The sequence below is a fragment of the Herpailurus yagouaroundi genome, unplaced genomic scaffold (assembly GCF_014898765.1).
Source record: "Herpailurus yagouaroundi ecotype Mexico unplaced genomic scaffold, PumYag 166, whole genome shotgun sequence".
NCBI classification, from domain to species: Eukaryota; Metazoa; Chordata; class Mammalia; order Carnivora; family Felidae; genus Herpailurus; species Herpailurus yagouaroundi.
The window spans coordinates 10,416,685-10,444,084 of NW_024412407.1; the positions used below are offsets into that span (position 1 = coordinate 10,416,685).

Here is a 27,400-nt window from a genome sequence, read left to right on the forward strand (position 1 = left end):
GAGCCATCAGCCCAGAGCCATCAGCCCAGAGCCATCAGCCCAGAGCCTGACGCGGGGCTCGAACTCACGGACCGCGAGATCGTGACCTGGCTGAAGTCGGACGCTTAACCGACTGCGCCACCCAGGCGCCCCCAATATAGCACTTTTAAAAACAACAAAACACACACACAAACGTCCCTTCCTCCAAAGGAAGCTACCAGTGTAAACAATGGTAGCAGGTCACCAACTTTGTACTTGAAAAATAGCAAGTGAAAATCAGGGTTCTTAACAGAAAGAAACATGCACCACAGCTGTAACTATCTAGATCAGTGGTGACCAGAAAGAGAAAAAAAAATTTGAGTAAGGAATCGAAAGCATTAGTGAAGGTTTTAAAAATAGTGGACATAGGAAGGAAAAAAGTACTGCATGGAGTGAAATTTCACCCTGAATTTTTCCATTAAAGTGAAACTCAACTTTGGGAAAAATAATGGACCGAAACCTAGACCTCTAGCAACAGAAACTAAAGCTATAAATCAGTCTTTTCTGATATGACATATGGACACACAGATGGACCAGAGTAACAGTCATTCTTTACAAAATGAGGATAAGAAGAGCATGGGGGGCTAAGGTCTAGGTCAGCTGTGCACATACCCTTGAGAGAGCATTAGCGCTTGAACCGTTTCATCCAGCCTGTAGACAAGTCTGTGCCAGTCTCTTGCTTGGTCATTTTTTTCCTACTCATTCTTGCTTGCTTTTGCTGTTCCCTCTGTACATAAAAGCCATGCATCTCAGATTTTAGGAAAGTGTCTATTTTAAGTATTTCCTCCTGTCACCACTCCTAGGCCTATCACCCTTACAGCACATCCACTGAATGTGCTTACCACACCCAGACATTTAATGAGCTCTCCACATAAGTTCTTACTTACTAAAACTGATCAGAAACAGAACAGAACAGAGACGATCTATTCCATTTTCATTACACCCATCACCAAATTCTTACCTTCATTTTTTTCCAGATTCTGAATATGAACGCTAATATTTATTTTCAAACTTGCCTAAATCAAATCACTTTGTCTCACTCAGTTCTCAATTTTTGTCTCGGCAACACTTAACACATATTGATGTATTAATTAATATTTGTGACACTTCTCTGGAAAAAGATGTGTATTAGGAAGAAGAAAACTTTGTCATTATCACTAGAAAACATCAGCGTCTTCATATCCTGCCCTAAGTAGGATGCACCCTGTGGAAAGTTATTCCAGTTCACAGAGGAAATTTTATCAGTCTGTCAAGTGTCTAATTTCCTCAGTGCTAAACACAACATTTATCCTTGTAATACTGGAATAAGTCTATAAACATGTATATATATGCATGTGTGTATATGTGTGTGTGTGCATGCGTGCCTGTGTGTTTATATATACTATTATTTAAACTTGTTTTAGAACATAAAAAGAGGCCAAGTGCATCACATATTAAGTACTTATTATAGAGATCACTAGGTGGGTTTCTTCAGAAAGCTCACTAACAATTAGGAAGGCAAATATTTCAAACCAAGTTTCAAAAATTCAAAAGAAGGAAGATTCTCTTCAGAGAAAACCTGCCTACCACATGGTGAGGCAGTCTAAGCTTAAAACATGCCTTTTGCTGCCACCAAGTGGCTGTTTTCAGAATCTTTTTATGAACAGAACTGGAGCGTGCGTGCTTGCTTTCGTACCATTTCATTCCTTATACATTATACATGTTATTCTTTGGGGAATTGAGATATCTGCGAAGGCCAGGCAAACATTTCCTAAATTAGGGCTTTATACATTTGACGCCGTAGAAATTCCATGACTAAGAAGTTCTTCAGAAAATGATGTCACAAAGGGTGTAAGGTATCTAAACACTAAAAAAAAGACTCTTCCCAGCCCTATATGACTTGCTCAGTTTCTGGTCAGTAAAGACCTCAACCTCACTAGATTCTACACCTGAAACTAACGCTAACTGGAATTTAAATAAAAACTTGAAGAAAATTAATTAATTAATTAAAGACCACAATGTGGACTCGAGCACACCTCTATTTCTGTCAAACAGAGATTTCTAAATGGATTGGCCTTAACATACCTAGTTGAACACAGAGGAAATCAAAACAACTGGGGGGGGGGGGAGTCATTTAGAATCATTTTTAGGGGCGCCTGGGTGGCTCAGTGGGTTGAGTGTCTGACTCTCAATTTCAGCTCAGGTCATGATCTCAGGGTCATAGGACATGCTTAACATGGAGCCAGCTTAGGATTCTCTCTCTTTCCTCTGCCCCTCTCCCCTGCTTGCGGTCTTTTTCTCCAAAAATGAACAAACAAACAAGCAAATAGATAGATAGATAGATAGATAGATAGATAGATAAAACAAAATAATAAAAATGTCTTTAGAATCATTTTTAACCAAGGCAAGTCCATCACTGTGGAAGGAAATAGGAAATGGTCTGGTTTCTTTCCTACTAATGTCTCTTTCTTGAGGCTGCAGTCCTGTTTGGGAACAATGCAGCATATTGCGGGACTGGGATTACCACAAATCCCTAATTTTTTTTTTAATTTTTTTTAACGTTTATTTATTTTTGAGACAGAGAGAGACAGAGCATGAACGGGGGAAGGGCAGGGAAAGAGGGAGACACAGAATCGGAAACAGGCTCCAGGCTCTGAGCCATCAGCCCAGAGCCTGACGCGGGGCTCGAACTCACGGACCGCGAGATCGTGACCCGGGTGAAGTCGGACACTTAACCGACTGAGCCACCCAGGTGCCCCAAAACCCTAATTTTTAACTTAACTGATTCCTTTGCCTCTTTTTCTTTGACTGTCTTCCCTTTTCGCTCCCAAGAGACAGTTAATTAAACATTAATTGAATGACAGGAAATTGCTAACTTAAAAACAACACAAAACTGAAATGCGGTAGCAGCAGCCCCTTTGGGATTCCAAGAACACAGCACCATTCCTCTTGGGGTCCTGGTTCCTTTGACTGCAAAATGCATTAATGTGATTTTGGTTATGAAAGGAAAAGTCCCAGATAAATCAAAGTGGACAGAAGTAGAGATGAAAGAGAACTAAATTGCTCTATATAATGAACCAGAAAAATTTTAGAAGTTTTCTGGAATTCCAGAATTCTGGAAATGCGGGGGGCGCCAAAGAAAAGTAGGAATCTAAAACTTATTATTATTATTTTATAATTTATTGTCAAGTTAGCTAATAACATACAGTGTATATAGTGTGCTCTTGGTTTCGGGAGTAGATTCCCGTGATTCATCGCTTACATACAACACCAAGTGCTCATCCCAACAAGTACCCTCCTCAATGCCCATCACTCATTTTCCCCCCCGCCCACATCAACTGTCAGTTTGTTCTCTGTACTGAAGAGTCTCTCATGGTTTGCCTCTCTGTTTGAAACTATTTTTACACCTTCCCTTCCCCCATGGTCTTCTGTTAAGTTTCTCATTGCACACATGAGTGAAAATATTTGATATTTGTCTTCCTCTGACTGACTTATTTCACTTAGCATAATACCCTCCAGTTCCATCCATGTTGTTGCAAATGGCAAGATTTCATTCTTTCTCATCACTGAAGAGTATTTGATCATATATATAAGCCACATCTTCTTTATCCATTCACCAGTTGATGGACATTTGGGCTCTTTCCATAGTTTGACTATTGTTGAAAGCACTGCTATAAACATTGGGGTACATATGCCCCTATGACTCAGTACTCTTGTATCCTTTAGGTATATTCCAAATAGTGTTATTGCTGGGTCTAGGGTAATTACATTTTTAATATTTTGAGAAGCCTCCACACTGTTTTCCGAGTGGCTGCACCAATTGGCATTCCCGTCAACGGTGCATGAGGAGAACCTGAAACTTAGAAAAGAGAAATGGGGGCACCTGGGTGGCTCAGTGGGTTAAGCATCCATCTCTTGATTTCACCTCAGGTCATGATCTCACAGTTGATGGCTTTAAACCCCTCCATCAGGGTCTGAGCTGAAAGTGCAGAGGCTGCCTGGGATTCTCTCTCTCCCTCTCTCTCTGCCCCTCTCTCACTCGTGTGTGTTGCACTTTCCCTCCCTCTCAAAAGAAATAAAATAAACATTAAAAAAGAAGAAAAGAAAAGAGAATGGCCAGGGATTAGGGGGTGGGTTCTAAAATCCCAAGGAAAATGTATAAACCATAAAATTGGAGAGAGAGGGAAGATGGCGGCGTAGGAGGGCGCTGGGCTCACCGCACGTCCTGCTGATCACTTAGATTCCACCTACACCTGCCTAAATAACCCAGAAAACCACCAGAGGATTAGCAGAACGGAGTCACCGGAGCCAAGCGCAGACGAGAGGCCCACGGAAGAGGGTAGGAAGGGCGGCGAGGCGGTGCGCGCTCCACGGACTGGCGGCTCGCCGGCCAAGCAGAGCCCCCGAGTCTGGCTGGCAAAAGCGGAGGGGCCTGACGGACTGTGTTCCGACAGCAAGCGCGACTTAGCGGCTGGGAGGTCATAAGTTAACAGCTCTGCTCAGAAAGCGGGAAGGCTGGAGGACAAAGGGAAGGAGAGCTGCTGAGCCGCCTGACGACAGAGCTCAGTTTGGTGAGGAACAAAGGCGCTCGCCAGCGCCATCTCCCCCGCCCATCCCCCAGCCAAAATCCCAAAGAGAACCAGTTGCTGCCAGGGAACTTGCTCGCTCCGCGCAAACACCCAACTCTGCGCTTCTGCGGAGCCAAACCTCCAGCAGCGGATCTGACTCCCTCCTGCTGCCACAAGGCCCTTCCTGAAGTGGATCACCTAAGGAGAAGCAAGCTAAGCCTGCCCCTCCTGCCCCTGTGCACCTTGCCTACCCACCCCAGCTAAGACGCCAGATCCCCAGCATCACAAGCCTGGCAGTGTGCAAGTAGCCCAGACAGGCCACCCCACCCCACAGTGAATCCCGCCCCTAGGAGAGGGGAAGAGAAGGCACGCACCAGTCTGACTGTGGCCCCAGCGGTGGGCTGGGGGCAGACATCAGGTCTGACTGCGGCTCCGCCCACCAACTCCAGTTATACACCACAGCACAGGGGAAGTGCCCTGCAGGTCCTCCCCACGCCAGGGACTATCCAAAATGACCAAGCGGAAGAATTCCCCTCAGAAGAATCTCCAGGAAATAACAACAGTTAATGAGCTGATCAAAAAGGATTTAAATAATATAACAGAAAGTGAATTTAGAATAATAGTCATAAAATTAATCGCTGGGCTTGAAAACAGTATAGCTGACAGCAGAGAATCTCTTGCTACAGAGATCAAGGGACTAAGGAACAGTCACGAGGAGCTGAAAAACGCTTTAAACGAAATGCATAACAAAATGGAAACCACCACGGCTCGGATTGAAGAGGCAGAGGAGAGAATAGGTGAACTAGAAGATAAAGTTATGGAAAAAGAGGAAGCTGAGAAAAAGAGAGATAAAAAAATCCAGGAGTATGAGGGGAAAATTAGAGAACTAAGTGATACACTAAAAAGAAATAATATACGCATCATTGGTATCCCAGAGGAGGAAGAGAGAGGGAAAGGTGCTGAAGGGGTACTTGAAGAAATTATAGCTGAGAACTTCCCTGAACTGGGGAAGGAAAAAGGCATTGAAATCCAAGAGGCACAGAGAACTCCCTTCAGACGTAACTTGAATCGATCTTCTGCACGACATATCATAGTGAAACTGGCAAAATACAAGGATAAAGAGAAAATTCTGAAAGCAGCAAGGGGTAAACGTGCCCTCACATATAAAGGGAGACCTATAAGACTCGTGACTGATCTCTCTTTTGAAACTTGGCAGGCCAGAAAGAATTGGCACGAGATTTTCAGTGTGCTAGACAGAAAAAATATGCAGCCGAGAATCCTTTATCCAGCAAGTCTGTCATTTAGAATAGAAGGAGAGATAAAGGTCTTCCCAAACAAACAAAAACTGAAGGAATTGGTCACCACTAAACCAGCCCTACAAGAGATCCTAAGGGGGACCCTATGAGACAAAGTACCAGAGACATCACTACAAGCATAAAACATACAGACATCACAATGACTCTAAACCCATATCTTTCTATAATAACACTGAATGTAAATGGATTAAATGCGCCAACCAAAAGACATAGGGTATCAGAATGGATAAAAAAACAAGACCCATCTATTTGCTGTCTACAAGAGACTCATTTTAGACCTGAGGACACCTTTAGATTGAGAGTGAGGGGATGGAGAACTATTTCTCATGCTACTGGAAGCCAAAACAAAGCTGGAGTAGCCATACTTATATCAGACAAACTAGACTTTAAATTAAAGGCTGTAACAAGAGATAAAGAAGGACATTATATAATAGTGACAGGGTCTATCCATCAGGAAGAGCTAACAATTATAAATGTCTATGCGCCGAATACCGGAGCCCCCAAATATATAAAACAATTACTCATAAACATAAGCAACCTTATTGATAAGAATGTGGTAATTGCAGGGGACTTTAACACCCCACTTACAGAAATGGATAGATCATCTAGACGCACGGTCAATAAAGAAACAAGGGCCCTGAATGAGACATTGGATCAGATGGACTTGACAGATATATTTAGAACTCTGCATCCCAAAGCAACAGAATATACTTTCTTCTCGAGTGCACATGGAACATTCTCCAAGATAGATCATATACTGGGTCACAAAACAGCCCTTCATAAGTTTAAAAGAATTGAAATCATACCATGCATACTTTCAGACCACAATACTATGAAGCTTGAAATCAACCACAGAAAAGTCTGGAAAACCTCCAAAAGCATGGAGGTTAAAGAACACCCTACTAACGAATGAGTGGGTCAACCAGGCAATTCGAGAAGAAATTAAAAAATATATGGAAACAAACGAAAATGAAAATACAACAATCCAAACGCTTTGGGACGCAGCGAAGGCAGTCCTGAGAGGAAAATACATTGCAGTCCAGGCCTATCTCAAGAAACAAGAAAAATCCCAAATACAAAATCTAACAGCACACCTAAAGGAAATAGAAGCAGAACAGCAAAGGCAGCCTAAACCCAGCAGAAGAAGAGAAATAATAAAGATCAGAGCAGAAATAAACAATATAGAATCTAAAAAAACTGCAGAGCAGATCAACGAAACCAAGAGTTGGTTTTTTGAAAAAATAAACAAAATTGACAAACCTCTAGCCAGGCTTCTCAAAAAGAAAAGGGAGATGACCCAAATAGATAAAATCATGAATGAAAATGGAATGATTACAACCAATCCCTCAGAGATACAATTATCAGGGAATACTATGAAAAATTATATGCCAACAAATTGGACAACCTGGAAGAAATGGACAAATTCCTGAACACCCACACTCTTCCAAAACTCAATCAGGAGGAAATAGAAAGCTTGAACAGACCCATAAGCAGCGAAGAAATTGAATCGGTTATCAAAAATCTCCCAACAAATAAGAGTCCAGGACCAGATGGCTTCCCAGGGGAGTTCTACCAGACGTTTAAAGCAGAGATAATACCTATCCTTCTCAAGCTATTCCAAGAAATAGAAAGGGAAGGAAAACTTCCAGACTCACTCTATGAAGCCAGTATGACTTTGATTCCTAAACCAGACAGAGACCCAGTAAAAAAAGAGAACTACAGGCCAATATCCCTGATGAATATGGATGCCAAAATTCTCAATAAGATACTAGCAAATCGAATTCAACGGCATATAAAAAGAATTATTCACCATGATCAAGTGGGATTCATTCCTGGGATGCAGGGCTGGTTCAACATTCGCAAATCAATCAACGTGATACATCACATTAACAAAAAAAAAGAGAGAAAAACCATATGATCCTGTCAATCGATGCAGAAAAGGCCTTTGACAAAATCCAGCAACCTTTCTTAATAAAAACCCTTGAGAAAGTCGGGATAGAAGGAACATACTTAAAGATCATAAAAGCCATTTATGAAAAGCCCACAGCTAACATCATCCTCAACGGGGAAAAACTGAGAGCTTTTTCCCTGAGATCAGGAACACGACAGGGATGCCCACTCTCACCGCTGTTGTTTAACATAGTGCTGGAAGTTCTAGCATCAGCAATCAGACAACAAAAGGAAATCAAAGGCATCCAAATTGGCAAAGATGAAGTCAAGCTTTCGCTTTTTGCAGATGACATGATATTATACATGGAAAATCCGACAGACTCCACCAAAAGTCTGCTAGAACTGATACATGAATTCAGCAAAGTTGCAGGATACCAAATCAATGTACAGAAATCAGTTGCATTCTTATACACTAACAATGAAGCAACAGAAAGACAAATAAGGAAACTGATCCCATTCACAATTGCACCAAGAAGCATAAAATACCTAGGAATAAATCTAACCAAAGATGTAAAGGATCTGTATGCTGAAAACTATAGAAAGCTTATGAAGGTAATTGAAGAAGATTTAAAGAAATGGAAAGATATTCCCTGCTCATGGATTGGAAGAATAAATATTGTCAAAATGTCAATACTACCCAAAGCTATCTACACATTCAATGCAATCCCAATCAAAATTGCACCAGCATTCTTCTTGAAACTAGAACAAGCGATCCTAAAATTCATATGGAACCACAAAAGGCCCCGAATAGCCAAAGTAATTTTGAAGAAGAAGACCAAAGCAGGAGGCATCACAATCCCAGACTTTAGCCTCTACTACAAAGCTGTCATCATCAAGACAGCATGGTATTGGCACAAAAACAGACACATAGACCAATGGAATAGAATAGAAACCCCAGAACTAGACCCACAAACGTATGGCCAACTCATCTTTGACAAAGCAGGAAAGAACATCCAATGGAAAAAAGACAGTCTCTTTAACAAATGGTGCTGGGAGAACTGGACAGCAACATGCAGAAGGTTGAAACTAGACCACTTTCTCACACCATTCACAAAAATAAACTCAAAATGGATCAAGGACCTGAATGTGAGACAGGAAACCATCAAAACCTTAGAGGAGAAAGCAGGAAAAGACCTCTCTGACCTCAGCCGTAGCAATCTCTTACTCGACACATCCCCAAAGGCAAGGGAATTAAAAGCAAAAGTGAATTACTGGGACCTTATGAAGATAAAAAGCTTCTGCACAGCAAAGGAAACAACCAACAAAACGAAAAGGCAACCAACGGAATGGGAAAAGATATTTGCAAATGACATATCGGACAAAGGGCTAGTCTCCAAAATCTATAAAGAGCTCACCAAACTCCACACCCGAAGAGCAAATAACCCAGTGAAGAAATGGGCAGAAAACATGAATAGACACTTCTGTAAAGAAGACATCCGGATGGCCAACAGGCACATGAAAAGATGTTCAGCGTCGCTCCTTATCAGGGAAATACAAATCAAAACCACACTCAGGTATCACCTCACGCCAGTCAGAGTGGCCAAAATGAACAAATCAGGAGACTCTAGATGCTGGAGAGGATGTGGAGAACCCTCTTGCACTGTTGGTGGGAATGCAAATTGGTGCAGCCGCTCTGGAAAGCAGTGTGGAGGTTCCTCAGAAAATTAAAAATAGACCTACCCTATGACTCAGCAATAGCACTGCTAGGAATTTATCCAAGGGACACAGGAGTACTGATGCATAGGGGCACTTGTACCCCAATGTTCATAGCAGCACTCTCAACAATAGCCAAATTATGGAAAGAGCCTAAATGTCCATCAACTGATGAATGAATAAAGAAATTGTGGTTTATATACACTATGGAATACCACGTGGCAATGAGAAAAAATGAAATATGGCCTTTTGTAGCAACGTGGATGGAACTGGAGAGTGTGATGCTAAGTGAAATAAGCCATACAGAGAAAGACAGATACCATATGGTTTCACTCTTATGTGGATCCTGAGAAACTTAACAGGAACCCATGGGGGGAGGGGAAGGAAAAAAAAAAAAAAGAGGTTAGAGTGGGAGAGAGCCAAAGCATAAGAGACTGTTGAGAACTGAGAGCAAACTGAGGGTTGATGGGGGGTGGGAGGGAGGAGAGGGTGGGTGATGGGTATTGAGGAGGGCACCTTTTGGGATGAGCACTGGGTGTTGTATGGAAACCAATTTGACAATAAATTTCATATATAAATAAAAAAAAATAAAACCATAAAATTATTTATGGTTATGAATTTCTCAGAACTTTTTTCTAAGCAAAGCCCAGCCTGTCAGACAAGCCTCCTAGATGCTGCCTGTGCTGGTAGTTATATTTTCTAGTCCATCTTCTGTAGCACTCTGCAGAACCACTGAAGTTAGGAGTGCTGTTTCCATTCTCACCTAAAACGAGCCCAAATCCTGATCTCTGGTCCTGCTATGAGAGGTAAACTCAAACCCCTATGTTACTGCCTCGGAGTGTCACTACACAGGCTTACTGTCCTGGTTTTCAGATCCTTCTTCATTTTTGGCCTCTGGGATTTTTCTTTTACTTTTCTTTTTTTTTTTTAAGTTTATTTATTTATTTTGAGACAGAGAGACAGAGCATGAGCAGATGAGGGGCACAGACAGAGGGAGAGAGAGAATCCCAGTCAGGCTCTGCACTGTCCACACAGAGCCTGACTCAGGGCTTGAACTCAAGAAACCTGAGATCATGACCTGAACTGAAACCAATAGCCAGATTCTTAACCAACTGAGCTACCCAGGCACCCCTGGCCTCTGGGGTTTTTTGTTACATCTGGGTAAGCTCAGCTATGCAGAGCTATGCACAGTCTATCAGGCTGCATTATATTTTCCATCGTTTCTAAAGACTTTGTAGGACAGTCTACTTAGACAGCCAACGTGTAAAAATGAAGTTGCTCATAAAATGTCTATAATGTAAAAACTCTGCCAAGGATCGGAGCCTTAACTACAGCAGAATCCTGATCCACAACCTCAAACATTTATGGAAAGATGAGTTTACTTTCATCTTGATGACTTAAAACATAAAAGAAGTTACAAAAACAGCAGCATTTTGGTGGGGTGTGGTGTAGAGGGGTGGAAAGAGAATCAATGGGGGGATACTTTCCTCATAGTAGTAGGACATATGGGCTGTCTTGAGCCCTGGTCCCTTTAGTCCGGTCAGCGAACTTATCTCTCTCCTTCTCCATTTGACCGCCTCTCAGCTTGACTCTCCAGAGATGGCTAATGCCATAGAGCTAGTGCACGCTTCAGGGAATTCACTCCAATGAGAACACCAGGAGCAGGCAACTTGACTCTCATCAAGCCAGTTCTGGCTAAAACTCTTGAGGTTCTGGTCAGATAAACCTAGGGGTTTTGTTCTCTATAAGGAGGGATCAAAGGACTCTGGCTGAACCTAACTTTACAACCAATCCTAAAATTGGGGGGAAAAGGCAAATCACTCTAGGGAATCCTCTCAGAAATCCTAAAGAAGCCACAAACCAGGAAACACTGGAATCCTCAATGCCAATCAGATTCATTGTAAAGAATCCAGGATTCTTCTTCACCACCAGCAATCCTCTGATATAAAACTAGTCAGTCATGATATCCACATACCTATCATCCTTTCCACACCCTCTGGCTCCATCATTCCCTGCCCTACAAAGGATGAGGCAATGCCTCAAATAACATGGTGAACCCTGGAGAGCCCCAATGCACAGATGCATCAATTTTCCCTAGGAATGGATTTTCCTCCAAGTTTACATTCCTACCTTAAAGTACTCACTAGTTCAAATGGCATGTGTCATTAAAGTTGGTAATATGTCTTTTATAAATGGTGATTTAATTTGTTTATTAGTAGAACTAAACCATTTGTCCCTTGCTTCGGATTTTTTAAAAAATTAAAAAGGGATTGCAGTAAGATGTCCCCTCAGGAAAAGACCCTTCTGAAAAAGGATGAGGCATATTGGTGAGGAGTTCAAGAGTTAGTAAAAATATGGAATACTGCATTTAGTCTGAAAATAAAAGAGAATCACTTTCAATTTTAGTTAAAATAGACGCATACAAATTCTCTTATTTTCTGCATATGCCTCCTACTTCTTTCAATTTTCAAACTCTGCTTGAAAGATTAAAAATACAAAGCAAAGCTAATAGACTTACAGTGACTGAGTAACAGAATCAACCAGCAATCAACTCTGTGCCACCCTAAGAGCAGGATGTATTACCAGAATTCACTACTTAATAGTCCAACTCCTCCTTTGTCAATGTCTAAAATAGAGATTTAATTATAATGTAACTTTTTTTTTAATTTTTTTTCAACGTTTATTTATTTTTGGGACAGAGAGAGACAGAGCATGAATGGGGGAGGGGCAGAGAGAGAGGGAGACACAGAATCGGAAACAGGCTCCAGGCTCTGAGCCATCAGCCCAGAGCCTGACGCGGGGCTCGAACTCCCGGACCGCGAGATCGTGACCTGGCTGAAGTCGGACGCTTAACCGACTGCACCACCCAGGCGCCCCTAATTATAATGTAACTTTAGACAAGTGACAGAATATGTCTGGTCCTCAGTTTCTTGATCTGTAAAATGGAGAGAATACAAAAACCTATTGCTTAGGGTCATTGTAAGGTGTAATTCAGTAGTGGTACTGAGTGCTTAACAGCTGTTAGCCCTCTGAAAGATTCATTTCAGTATTACAGTGTGCCAGGGGTCTTCCATTATTGCATTTAATTTATTACCTTGATATCTCCTTCTTCCCTCAAAATAAAAACTTCTGGTTAGCAAAGACCTCTTTAGCTCCATTTAAAAAAAAAAAAAAGAATTAAAGAAGTCAACTTCCAAGAAGAGGGTATATTTTATATTTAATGTATTATTTTCAGCAACAGCTTAAAAAATGCAAGGTTTTTAATGGGTCCCTTCCCCTTCTGGCCCCAGTGCTAACAGTGCACAACACCTCTCTGACAGGCTGAGTTGTGTTGGGTAATTCCAAGAGCACCATTACCCGTTCCATTACTATCAGCACTGCGCTAAGGGTGAAGCTTGTCCTGACTTCCCTAGGTTAGACTCTGTGACTCCATCATTTAAAAATAGACTCAGTAAATGGCATTATTCAAAACCCAAGAAACAACTACAAAGCATTTCGGTAGCTTCTTAAAGCCTGAACATTTGATCTAAATCTCACGTTCCACTTGGTACCAAAAAGGAACCTTTGTGAAATAACCTGCTTTCCCATTACTGTTCATCTCTTTTGATGGTGGGGGGAAAAAATAAAAATTTTAATTGAGCTATCCCTCTCAGCTTTGTGCTGGCTAACATCTGTACATAAGATCAAAACAATTGCAGTACAGAAGAGGCCGACAATCTTGCCTCACCTATATTTAGAAGAAAATGATATTACCTAGCTTTCCAATCTATTGGGAAGGATAGATGAAAACCCTCCTTGGGAACTATTTCATTGCACAACAATATCTAACATAGTTTATTATTGTCACGAATCTAATTCTTAGTGCTGTAAGCTAAGCCCTTCTCCTTATATTCTGTTCTTAAACCTTACTGAGAGCAAACTAAGAATTGGAGAAACTTAAAAAACAAAACCTACAGTCTACTTGTTAGTACATCTTCATGCCACAGTGATTTGATTAGTGATTTGATAAGTATAGATCACAACCCTGGATTTAATACAGGGTGGCCCACTTTTAAGATGACCCATTCATAACAAAGTTCTCTCTGTTGGAACTGTCAAGAGAGTTTTTATTTAACCAGGCATTGCAGAGCAAAGGAATTGCAAATCTAAAGACCTTCATCTTAGCCCAGCCTTACTGAGTGTAAACAAGTCAGTAAGATTTCCCAATTCTCATATTCTGTCACTATAATGAAATTCTTACCTGCCCTCAAACTATCCACAGAGATATCCTAAAGGAGAAGGAACACAAGACAAGCACGGTAGAACACTACAAGCTCGTTGGAGGAAAGGCTCTAAATGTCTTAAGCAAGAAAAATGCACAGATTATCTTTACTGACAGTAAACTATCACAAAGAGTTAGGCTACTACAAGCTAAAAAATTCTCGTTGAATTTTTACGAATTTCAAACATAACACTCACCACAGTAGAAAGGGGAAAGATAACCTACCCCATGTTCCCATCCATTAGAAGAATCGTGTTGTAGATGTGAGAAAATATGAAGAGAAACAGAATTGTGCTGAAGAACATTGTCATCCATGACCCATGATCCTCTCGAAACATTTTTAACCGGAGCAACTGACCTGCGATAGAAAACAGTATTAGAAATTCATTGTACATCATAATTCCAAATTCATGCATCTTCACTTTACTTCACTGAATCTCTATTAGCTCCCCATATTCTGAAGACTTTGCCACAGAATTGCCTTATGGATCAAACCACCATGTTAATGTCCTTTCTGGTCTTTTGTAAATAAACGATCATGGACAAAGTCTAAGTCAACACCATATAATCCTGGAGCAAATGACACTAACATGAAAATCGAGTATGGTTTAGAAATAATTCATTATGCTGCCATGAAAACAAGATGAATTAGACCCCTACCATCCGCTATTTTCTATTTCACAAATGTGTTCTTGGTTTCTTGCATGAGAAAATTACTTAAGGCAAATGGTAAAGATAATTGCTTTTTGTCTCCTTACACCCATTCCCAATACTGACCAGTCAACAAAACCAAGGCAGAATTCACGTATACAAAGATCCAGCTGTTGAAGGTACATGAACACTTAAAGGGAAAACTCGAGTTTCTGTCATAAGATACAGACAACATAGCCTTTTTCTTAGCTAAAATATCCATACCTGCATACAGGCCTGTGGGTTGAAGGGGCAAGGGTTGGGGGGGGGGGGGGCAGCATGTACATGTGTTATGGAGCTTGGTGTGGCTCCCAGCAAAAGGTTACTTCCACCATGATGCCTAAAATTCCATTTACAAAGATAAATGCTAAAATTAGAATGTTAAAATTCAAATATTTCAAGGAGGGAAAACGTGTTAAGATCAATACTAAAGTAAAATCTATGAAGATCAGAATTAATCCAGAAACGCTTTTCCTTTATGGTAGAGAAGAGAAATGAGAGCATTAGTATATCCTGAAAGGTGAGGGAGATGACAAACCATGGGAGTACGAAAAAATGAATGTAGGTCACCCTGGCTTCTCCTAAGATAAATTTTGTCTAGTATACTCATCTCCATTCCTGAGAAAGTTACCTAAATAACAATAAAGGCAATGATACACCTATAGGAACTACAGTTAAAATAGAGTAGGACTGAAATCTTATAATAGAATTTCTCACTAAAGAAAATATTCTCTTGGAGAGGATGTGGAGAAACAGGAACTCTCATGCATTGTTGGTGGGAATGCAAACTGGTGCAGCCACCCTGGAAAACAGTGTGGAGGTTCCTCAAAAAGTTAAAAATAGATCTACCTTATGACCCAGCAATAGCACTGCTAGGAAGTTACCCAAGGGATACAAGAGTGCTGATGCATAGGGACACTTGTACCCTAATGTTTATAGCAGCACTTTCAACAATAGCCAAATTATGGAAAGAGACTAAATGTCCACCAACTGATGAATGGATAAAGAAATTGTGGTTTATATACACAATGGAATACTACTTGGCAATGAGAAAGAATGAAATATGGCCTTTTGTAGCAATGTGGATAGAACTGGAGAGTGTTAGGCTAAGTGAAATAAGTCATACAGAGAAAGACAGATTTCACGCTTATGTGGATCATGAGAAACTTAACAGAAGACCATGGGAGAGGGGAAGAAAAAAAAGAAAAGTTAGGGAGGGAGGGAGTCAAACCATAAGAGACTCTTAAAAAACTGAGAGTAAACTGAGGGTTGATGGGGGGTGGGAGGGAGGGGAAAGTGGGTGATGGGCATTGAGGAGGGCACCTGTTGGGATGAGCATTGGGTGTTGTATGGAAACCAATTTGACAATAAATTTCATATTAAAAAAAATAAAATAATAAAAAAAGAATGTAGCAAAAAAATTTATTTATTTATTTATTTATTTATTTATTTATTTATTTATTTCCATCTTGAAATTGTCTCTCTAGGGATAGACAGTAGCTCTCATGTAGGTTATTGAGTATAGGAAGAAATCTTTTAAGATTTAATTACTAAACTTTTCCTTGTACCTCACTTTTATTAAAATAGCACTTTAGATTTCATTTGGAAACCAGAAACATTACCCCGTAGCCAAAACTCTAAATAGAGCAAAAAAAAAAAAAAAAAAGGAGATTTGGTTACATCATTATCATCTGGTTTCTTGTCCTGCACAAGAGAAGCAAAGAGCAAACCTGAAAGTCAGGGGGGATGTTAATTGTAACTAAAAGCAGAATGTGGAAAACTTTCTCTTGAAGCCAACAATACTATAAACTAGCACAGCAAATTACAACCCCACAGAACTTGTTGATTAATTGAATCAATAATTATGGAAAGCCAGAGATTTGCAATTCTCCACACAATACATTGTCAAGAACATGATAAATAGATAGTAAGCATAGAATGCTTGAGAGTAAAAAAACTCATGCCATGAATATCTTAAAGCAAACTGTAAGGAATATTATTCATTCATTGAGCAAATATTGTTGAATGTGTTCCGATTAAATCAGCCATGGTTCTAGGTACTAGAGACACAGCTGAGAGCAAGCCAAGAAGGTGTTTAAAGTCCACCATTATTTAGGTGATTAGTGAAAATGTGATCTATTTTAGACTCACAGGCTCTCTTTGTTCAAGGTTCCCTTTGCTGCAAGTCCTTTCAGCTTCAAACTAAGATTTATTTAATCCAGCAGTTTATAACGAAGAACAGCAAAGACCAGTTAATTAGAATTCCTTGAAAAGTTAAATGTGAATTTCCTTGACATATGCATATATGCAAAAATTACTAATGGATTTATTTTAAAGGTCAAATCGTAACGCTGGCAGTTGAAGAGGGCTTCGTAAATAAAACACTGGATTAAGTGTACAGTGGCTGAAATAACATAAAGTTAGTAAAAAGGGAAATGTGACCGTACCATTTATGCTGTCATTGCCAAGCTCATTGTCTGGCACTAATTTCAGTCATTAGCGTCATTAGAACAAAATGGCAGGTTAACATTGCCTGAAATTCACTTGCAACGCACAATAAAAGTGCTGCAATATGTGAAGGACAGAACTGGTGTGACTCAAATGTTGAGTTAAATCACATTATAAAAATTTCCCGTAAGTTACTTCAAGGTGAACTCACTGAGTGCCCATCCTAATGCTAGAAATATATATGTATACATCGCCATCAGCTGACTGCTGTTTAAGTGACTTCTCATGCCAGCTAATCAAATCAAGAACCTCAGTGTTACCTGAAGGTGTCACAGGAAAATGTGCTGCCTCTGCCCTGTAGCATAACCATACATTTGGTTTGGCTGGGACAGTAGTGGCTTATAACTGTTGTCCTGACATAATTATTAATAATGTCCCCTTCCTAAGTGTACTGGTCTGGGGAATAAATTATATGTCACCTTTTCTATAGGCCACAGAATTCAGAATTTTACAATACTTTCCTTTAGAGGGCTTTTGTAAATAGCTGAGTGAAGACAGTCCTCATAGGTCAACAATAACAAAAGGCATCACAAAGAAGGTTAGGTATATTGCTGACAAGGTCGTAAGTGACTTCTATTTTAGTCATAGATGTATCTGTAAATATGAGTGTATATTTACATTATTAATAAAATTTGTCTTGGACTGTATGGAGCATCGCCTTTGATATATATGGTCAAGGTAATGGTAAAATGACCCTTAGAACAGCAGAAGCATTAAGATGGTACACAAGTCTGGGGTGCCTGGGTGGCTCAGTTGGTTAAGCGACTGACTTCAGATCAGGTCGTGATCTCACGGTTCCTGGTTCAAGCCCTGCTTTGGGCTCTGTACTGACAGCTCAGAGCCTGGAGCCTGCTTCTGATTCTGTGTCTCTTGCTCTCTCTCTGCCCCTCCCCTGCTCACACTCTCTTCCTCTGTCTCCAAAATAAATAAACATTTTTTTATTTTTTTTATTTTATTATTTTTTTAAACGTTTATTTATTTTTTGAGACAGAGAGAGACAGAGCATGAACAGGGGAGGGGCAGAGAGAAAGGGAGACACAGATCTGAAACAGGCTCCAGGCTCTGAGCTGTCAGCACAGAGCCCAACGTGGGGCTTGAACTCACGGATTGTGAGATCGTGACCTGAGCTGAAGTCGGCCGCTTAACCGACTGAGCCACCCAGGCGCCCCAAAATAAACACTTTAAAAAAAAAAAAAAGAAAAGAAAAATATGGTACACAAGTCTGTGTACATGTTGGAAGACACAGGGAATGGCTGTTATGAATGTTAGTTAAAGTCAATTAAAATAGCCTAAAACCTCGGAATCGTTCCTGGAAATACAGTAGGTTTGGGACTGCTAGCATGTCATAAAATTCTAACAAGATTAATGATCTAAAGGCATATTTAAAAATATATAATGCTCCTACATATGTAATGGAAAATAAAAAGAGACATGTGTAATAAGGAGAAATATGGAGAAACAATTTGGTTTTGGGGGGATTTTTGCTACTATGTTCTCATTGGCAAAATACAAAGGAGTATTTCCTTTCTACCTCATAACCAAATTTTTATCCTGAGTTCCCTTTTGTTCATGTGTGATTCTCACAAGGAGGCCTTGAACAAATAAATAAATCTCAGAGAAGATGAAGTGTCCATGCTTCCACATAAGAGATGGGGGTAGTCCTACTCCTGGGAATTCGTGAAAGCAAGGGATTCGATAGAGCAAGGGCTTCTAGGTTCATAAAAGATACAATCATTTAAGCCTCCAAGGCGGCAGAACATCATCTGGATTTGATTACATGCACGCTGGTGAGAGCTAAAGTATCAAGGGTCATGGCATTAAAGTCAGGCAAGGAGACTGAACTACCCCCAAGGGAATAAGGCCAGTAGAGCAGCCACCAACCTCCATTAGGAATACAACAACCTGAACAGGATTCCAGTCAACTGTTGGAGGAGGTCATGGAGAGGACATGATCACAGGTTGACAGTCAAGCTAGACCTGGGCAATCAGATGCTCCTCACCCCTCCCCCTGTCATTGGAATGCACGGTCCACACACAGGTGGGAGCTGTTTTCAAGGATGTACCCTTGAAGGAACAATGAGTTATTTAAACTGTCTAGATTTTATAAGTGACTGAACTCAATTAAGGCCTCTATATGAATTTTTTAAGACTGTAGCAAGCAAGTGCAGAGATCTAGTTTTGTGGCCGCCGAAGGCAAGCCTCATTACGTGTTCTCTCGCTTATTAAAACTACCACTTCCCAATCTGAAAGGGCCTGTCTCTTCTTTTTTTTTTAATTTTTATTTTGTTTAATTACATCCAAATTAGTTAGCATATAGTGCAACAATGATTTCAGGAGTAGATTCCTTAATGCCCCTTACCCCTTTAGCCCGTTCCCCTTCCCACGACCCCTCCAGTAACCCTCTGTTTGTTCTCTATATTTAAGAGTCTCTTATGTTTTGTTCCCCTCCCTGTTTTTACATTATTTTTGTTTTCCCTTCCCGATTATGTTCATCTGTTTTGTCTCTTAAAGTCCTCATATGAGTGAAGTCATATGATATTTGTCTTTCTCTGACTGACTAATTTCGCCTGCCTCTTCTGTCTCTGGTTGCCCTCCATGTATGGGGGCCGGTTTCAGATTTTACCTGAGAAATCCCCAAGGTTGCAAACCAACACCATCTTAAGCAGCACCATCGTGCCAAAGAGGTGGCCAAAGACCATCACCCAAGCAGCATTAGAAGAAGCAGGGAGCAGGTAAATACAGATGAAGGATTTGAGACTTTAGAGATAAAAAAGGTAAGGTGAAATATTACCAATACTGTACTCTCTGCTCACCTTGGTAAGCAGGAACTCACAGCAAGATTTATTTAATAATATAAAGGGGAAACTGTGGCTTTACACATAAGACCCTGACCAGGAAATACAAAAGGATGAATGAAGGTGGCACTTTCCTCAAAAAGACATCAAGCTGAAATGAACACTACTATCCATGAAGTCTATGGCTCCAAAACCTCCTATAGTATGTGATGGTCAACCATATACATAATGTATACTTAATGGATACATACATAAGAAAAAATGTAATCTACAGCTATTTATAAATTCTCAATTTGTTAAGGTCAAAAGATAGTCAAATTTGGAATAGCAGGCATTCCACATACCAGTAAGAATGTTCTCTGTTGCAAGTAACAGAGAAAGAAGGAAGGAAGAAAGGAAGGAAGGAAGGAAGGAAGGAAGGAAGGAAGGAAGGAAGGAAGGAAAGGAAAGAAGGAAGGAAGGAAGGAAGGAAGGAAGGAAGGAAGGAAGGAAGGAAGGAAAGGAAAGAAGGAAGGAAGGAAGAAAGGAAGGAAGGAAGGAAGGAAGGAAGGAAGGAAGGAAGGAAGGAAAGAAAGAAGGAAGGAAGGAAGGAAGGAAGGAAGGAAGGAAGGAAGATGAAAGAAAGAAAGGGAAAGGGAGAAAAGGGGAAAGAGAAAGGGAGAAAGAGGGAGAGAGAGAAGGAGGGAAAGGGAGGGGAGGGAAGGGGAAAAGAGGAGAAAGAAAGGGAGAGGAAGGGAAAGAAGGAAGGAGAGGGGAGGAAAGGCAAGAGGAGAGAAGGGGATGGGAGGGGAGGAGAAGGGAGGGGAGGGGAAGGGAAGGGAAGGAAGGAAAAAAAAATGAAAACCAGCTTTAAAATATAAGGTATAGGTATAAGGAGTATACCTATATAAGCCGGGTATAAGGAGTCTTTCTTTATTGGCTTCTCATATTTTCTAACAAACATGCTTGTTCCCTAAAAAAAAAATTAATCTTCTTAACATATATGCTCAGAAAATAATGTGGATTTAGTTTCACTAAAGGAATTAAATGACTTCAATCAAAACTTGACCCAGCACTCACAAAATGTAACCAAGGTTTGAATTATCTCCATTTCCCAGCTTCATTTCTTCAGAGTGGGGTCCTATCATACCCAGCTCCCCCAACATGTTCATACATACCGTCTGTAGTCCCAAGATGATTGCAGCAACCCCAAGTAATGTCTTCATTTTTGTCCAGGGGGGAAAACATGATGCTTTTGCCTCACTATTTCTAAGGAAAGTTATGTGATTCACTCTCATTGAGCTTGTTTGGGTCCTGAACCAATCACTACTGGCACAGTTATGAAAAGCAATGATTAGTTAACCCTATGTCACATGTGAAACTCCTAAAGCCAGATTAATTACCTAATAATACTACATTGATCCGCAAACGCAAATCAAGTATGGCAAACATTGTCACAAAAGGCAGAACCACAAAATGGAAGATCCCGGGGTCCTTGAATCCCTGATTAAAACAGAAGTACCTTCTCAGTTTTAGGCTTCATATGGGTGAGAAATTCAATTGAGATGCACTCATTATATATTTTTACTACTGAAGCTAATGTTATCTTACCAGATACAAGATGACCAATAGATCAAAGGCACAGAGAAGGAAAAAAACGGGGTTTAAAATGGCCAACATGGAATCTTTATTTCCTGGTCTTTCTTTATATCTCTAGTACTCAGCACAATATATGGTAAAATATCTGCATTAAATACTTATGGAGAAATTCTAGAAGGAAAATTAAGACCTGCCCACAAGAAAAGGTACACATTTTCCAAGAGAAAAATTCTGTAAGTAAAATATGGGGGAAAATACATCTTGTTGGCAATGATGCCATCACTCACACAGCTCAACCTCAGAACACCTAAGGCCCAAGACTTTGCATAATTTATTGTCTACTTGTGTGTGCCACATCCATCTATAAACTGAAACACAATGAGGCCCACATTTGTCTTCTTCACCACTGGTATCGCCATGGCACTGGCACATAGCATGTCTTAGATAAATATTTGTCCAGTTGCTAAACAATGAAGTGATACAATACAAAATTGAACAATAGTTCAATATTCTACTATATGACTACAATCCTGGATCTCTGCAGATCTGGCAATTTACACCTACCCTCTGAGCCCTATGGAACCCATCAGTTCTTTGACCTTCACCTCCGCATTTTATCCCCATCTCCCCTACTTCCTCTTATTTAGCATGATACTTCTGTTTCCTTATCAAACTTTCTTTTCCTCAACACCTTTGTTTCCTGTGTACCCCATACCTGTCTTACACTTGCCTACAAAACCCCAGCTCCGATTCAACGCTATGGTTCGCTTTCTCTGAATTCGGTCAACTGCTGTAGAAAAAAAACTGAACACAAGTTGATTAATAACTCACTACATAATCACGATCCCCACTTTCAGCAGCTACCACAGCACCGCACATTAGTAGTTTTCCTTGTACTTGTCAGTCTCTTTCCCATTCTCCTCAGCACTCATTTCACACTTTACCCCAAAGCTCCTACTAAGCCTCTCTCACTCTCAGAATATAACCTTGGTCCCAACCCCAGGGAAAACTGCTGCCACCAAACATGATTTCCTTCAACTTCCTGGCCACTCACATACATCCACTTTCTAGCCACACTTCCTTCCCTTGTTTCTCAGAGGATGCAGAGCTCATCCCACAAAAAGGACCCACTTATGCCTTCTTAAAACTATACCCCCCACCCCCACCCTTGAGGCCTGGTCCATCAGCCATCCTTTCTTTTCTTTGTATTTCCAGTCTCTCCCTCTCTTCTGGTTCTCTTCCCTCTGCCTCTAAATCCTAAGTCTGTCCTAAAGGCAGTGCTTTCTTGACCTCATGTCCTTGAACTACCATCCATTCTTCTCTTGTCCAGACTTCAAGAAAAAGTAGTATGCATCATGCCCACTCTGAGATCTTACTTGCAATGCAAACATTCTACTGAAATTGTTCTGGCAAATGTTGAAGACTCCCACATTGAAAAGTCCAGTAGAAATACGTTGGTCTTTAATTTACAGGACATCTCCTGTATCTGATATGGCAGTTGTCCACTCTTGTCCTTTTTGACACTAACTTCCGTGGCTTCTCTAACACCAAACACTCTTTGTTCTTTTTCTACTTTCCTGATTATTCTTAGTCAGCTTTTTGGGCATCTCTTCTACTCATCCCATAAATGATGATGTTCCCCATGATCAGTCTCATATTATTGCATGATCTCATCCCCTGTTATGGGTTTAATATCCACTATCTCCAGCACAGACTTTTCCTCCCAAGCTTCAGACTGAAAGAGTCAACTGCTCACTCCACTCCTGAATGTCCTATTGCCAACTCAAACTCAGTATACAAAAATGGATTCAAAATCTCCATCCCTATCTCCAATCTGACCTTTTCTATAGCTAAATCCACTCCAACTTCTGACTTTACCACCTTGTTATTTTCAACATAACAAGATAGAATTCATTCTTAATTTTTTTCTGCACACCTGCCATTTCAATCAACAGTCATATTATTTTATGACCTTACATCCATATTCTTCTCTCACAATTTTGGTTTCATTGTCTCTGCATGGGAGCATTACAACAACCTCACTGGTCTTCCTCATTCCAAACTTTTCCACCCCAAATCCAACCTCCAGACAGCTAATAGATCTGACTGAAATACAAATGTGGTCACATTGTTCCATCAACGATCACCATTCCCCCATTGTAATTCAAGCTCCAAAATATGCTACAGAAGGCGTTGCTTGATTTGACCCAAGCTTACCTCTCCTTTCTCACCACCACCTGCCCTCCACTCTAGTCCCATCAACACTAAACAGATTTCAGCCTCCTATACTCATGCTGAACCCTCTGCCTGGGATACTCTTCCTTCCCCATCTCTCGACTAACTCCTGCATTTCCTGTGAGCTTTAAAATGCTGGGCAGAGATGATCTCTTCTAGGTAGTTATCTTCACTGTTAAACATTTCATGTATTAGAGTTACAGAAAGAGCTTACAGGATGTACTCTTTCAGGAAGTAATAAGTTCCCTTCAGTGCAGACAAGAAGAAATGGCCACCAGCCAGGTATAGTTTAAAGGGCTGGATTAAATGACTTTTAACATTCCACTCTAGGATTATAGGATTTGTTTAGTCAGTGAGAGATTAGTGTAGTATGCTAGCTCAAAACACTTTAAGTTAAAAAGAGAAATCCTTACCTATTGAGAGAAAAAATGTTCCTCCTAATGTTTTATCTGTCATTGTATGCCTCTCTAATGTGTAAAATGAATCTAAAGTAACACAGTGATAAGATTCCTTAAAGGCCAAGTTAATATTTAACATTTTAAATATGAGAACACTTGACAATAATGTAAGTCGTATTTCTTATGTCTAGAATAAGAGAATAAAGGATAAAAATAAATTGGATCAGAGCATTTCAATATTAATTGAACTTCACTTCCAATTAGACTACAATAAGTATACAAAGTATTCACAGCTGATTTGTGTTCTAATTTATAAGAACCTTATATAACTTTTTTAATATTAGTCATTGAAAATGGCAACAGAATAAAAATAATTAAAATAAAACAGTCAGTCCTTGGATGGAACATCAAGAAAGAAAATTATCTAACAAAACACATCAGAATATCATTAGGGAGAAAGCATGTTCTAGTTAAGACAAATGTGGCATTATATAATAAGTATAAAATCATAAAACTTTTATGCCTTAAGGGCGCCATTCTATTAATATTCAGATTAAATCGTTATTTCAGTGTACAAAGAGAATTAAAAAAAACACTAAACAGATGGTTTTCCTTCATATTAGGAGTAGGAGCTTACACATAAAGTGTTTATTATTCACTGAATTTGACAGAAAACCAAATATTGAGAATTGAAATATAACCCCATATAATACTACAAATAATGTATTATAATCTGTAATTCAAAAGAGATTCTAAAAAGAACAAAAATAAGACCATGGTTAGATACCCATAAATGATGGTGTTTTCAGACCTAGAGCATAATGTCAACTTCAAACTTTTGAAGGGGTTCCTGAGTGGCTCAGTCAGAGGAGCATTTGACTTCAGCTCAGGTCATCATCTCAGGGTTTGTGAGTTCGAGCCCCGTGTCGGGCTCTGTGCGAACAGCTCAGAGCCTGGAGCCTGCTTCAGATTCTGGGTCTCCCTCTCTGCCCCTCCTTTGCTCGCATGATGTCTCTCTCTCTCTTTCTCTCTCTCTCTCTCTCTCTCAAAAATAAATAAACATTTAAAATTTTTAAGTGTACATATTACAAATTTGTAGTAAAACATATATCAACTAAATAAACACATTGATATTAATAATTCTCCCCAGAAAAAGCTGTAACAAACCTTCCATTTTATTGAGAGAGGCTAAGTATTTTACTATAATAATATGGCTCTTTCCATTACTACTCTTAGGATTACTGACTTAAATTGCTTACTATTGCTCAAGAGGAAAAATTAGGTCCCCAAAGGAAATAAAAGTATTCATTTATTATTATCTACTTTTCCTGTTAAAGGAAAAAAATAGCCACTGCATAAAAGAATACTAAATTGACATTACAACTTAGCTTGTGGCCCAAGAGAAGATTTAGCAGCACACTTAATTTATGCATCCATATAATATTGTAATATTCTGTTATTTTCATGAAAATCAATTTGTTCTGTATCTTCCAGATTTATACAGGTAAAATCATACTAAACAGCATTTTTAAGATCAAAACCCATCAAAAAAGTAAAAGTTTATAAAATATGTTCTGAAATGTTAGAGGTTGTGGTTATTATTACAATTTGTATTTTAAAATGGGCAACAGAATAGAAAATATAGCTCCCTATTCTTAAAAAATTAATATAATCACAACTATTAATAAATTTTTATGTCTTCATCATTATATTGGTACCAGTTTTGAAAAACAATAATACACTTCAAAAATAAGTTTTCAAAAAAATAAGTTTTCATTTAATCTCAGGCATTCTATTAACCCATCTAAAAAGGAAACATTAAATTGTCAAGACTAATCCCCTATAGGCTGATCAATGGTTTGAAGCAATCCTGATCAGTCACAAGGTAATTGTCCACATGGCTGGGACACAAGCTCCTGATCATTCATGGGGTAGAGGGGACAGGAGGGTCTGGTCCTTCCATTACCATAAATGCTAGGAAAGCAAAAACAGGTCAGAGGCCAAAATTCTAGTATTTCTATTATCTGCATTCATGTATCCAGGTCTCTTTGATTTCCCATCTATCTTGAACTTGGTTTTCATTCATAGCTTCCCATAAGTCCTCTAACTTAGACTGGTTTCTTGTACTTGCTATTTTCTCTACCCATTCCATTTTTAGACTCACTAAATATATTGAAAATTCATAACGGGTGTCTACTTCCATTTATAAGACGCCTGGAAATCACCACTTCATCCTAATAACACGTACAAAGCAGAACAGTTTTAAAATGAACAACTCTCCTAGGACCTGCAAGAGAGGTGAGGACACAGGGCAAACTCTTGCCGCTCAAGACCGGAGAGACAGACAAGCAGAGAGCTTACCACAGCAGAAACTGGCAACTGAAAACTGCCTTGGGAAACAGCACTGGGGTAAGAAAACTTGAACTGTAGTGAACAAATTGTTGGAAGCCCAATGTGGACAAGTCTGAAAGTTAAAAACTCGAGGAAGGCACAGCCACAGTGGAGGCCTCATGCTTTTGTAAATTTTACGTCCAGAAACTCAACCAGAATCCCACAGTAAACACTGGAGAAACCAGACCTACCTGCTGAGGTTCTATCAAAGCCTGACTGACCTGGAGGAAAAGAAATACTCAACTCCAGCCTACTCGAGCCATCCTCTCCCAGTCAAAGTGGTGGAGAGGTGATTGAGAAGTACTTTAGGAAGTTCACAGACCAGAAATATAGTCTCACTAAAAGACTGAGATCTAATCACAGGACTATAGGACGCTCTCTTACCCCTACACCTCGCCACCACATCACTAAAGCGTTCCTTTTACCTGGTACATCATGTTCAGTTGTCAAGAAAACATTACAAGGTATATTAAAAGGAAAACAAAAAAAACACCATTTGAAGAGACAAAGCAAGCACTAGAACCTGACATGGCAATGATATTGGAATTATCAGGCCAGGAATTTAAAATGATTAATAAGCTAAGGGCTCTAATGGGTAAAGTAGACAGCATGTAAGAACAGGTGGTCAATGTTAGCAGGAAGATGGATTTCCTAAGAACCAAAAAGAAATGCGGGAGATAAACATTGTAATTTAGATGTAATTTAGAAATTAAGAATGCTTTTGATGGGCTTATTAATAGACTACACATGGCTGAAGAAAGAATCTTAGAACTTAAAGATAGCTCAATAGAAACCTCCAAAAGTGAAAAACAAAGAGAAAAAAGACCAGAAAGGGTAGAAGAGAATATCCAAGGACTCTGAGGCAACTAGAAAAGATGTAATATACGTGTAATGAAGATACTAGAAGAAGAAAGAGAAAAAGGAACAGGAGAAATACTTGAATAATAATGACTGAGAATTTCCCCAAGTTTATGTTTAGCATTAACAAGTAACAGATCTGGGAATCTCAAGAAACACCAAGCAGGATAAATGCAAAACAAAACAAAAAACCCTAAATCTA

The 27,400-nt window shown here is 39.8% G+C and overlaps 1 protein-coding gene and 1 long non-coding RNA gene across 5 annotated transcripts in view; one reads left to right on the forward strand and one right to left on the reverse strand.

The window, feature by feature from the left end:
- The window catches only part of TMEM117 (transmembrane protein 117), a 508,588-nt gene that overhangs the window by 401,559 nt on the left and 79,629 nt on the right, over positions 1–27,400 (reverse strand). For all 4 annotated transcript variants that reach the window (XM_040488381.1, XM_040488382.1, XM_040488383.1 and 1 more), the window contains one exon: positions 13,971–14,103. In XM_040488381.1, the coding sequence (XP_040344315.1) occupies positions 13,971–14,103 (133 nt within the window). The remainder of the gene's footprint in view (positions 1–13,970; positions 14,104–27,400) is intronic.
- LOC121038697 (uncharacterized) overlaps positions 1–27,400 on the forward strand; it is a 69,870-nt gene that overhangs the window by 5,352 nt on the left and 37,118 nt on the right. Inside the window, exon 2 of the long non-coding RNA XR_005794452.1 lies at positions 19,560–19,675. This is a non-coding gene — a long non-coding RNA (uncharacterized LOC121038697). The remainder of the gene's footprint in view (positions 1–19,559; positions 19,676–27,400) is intronic.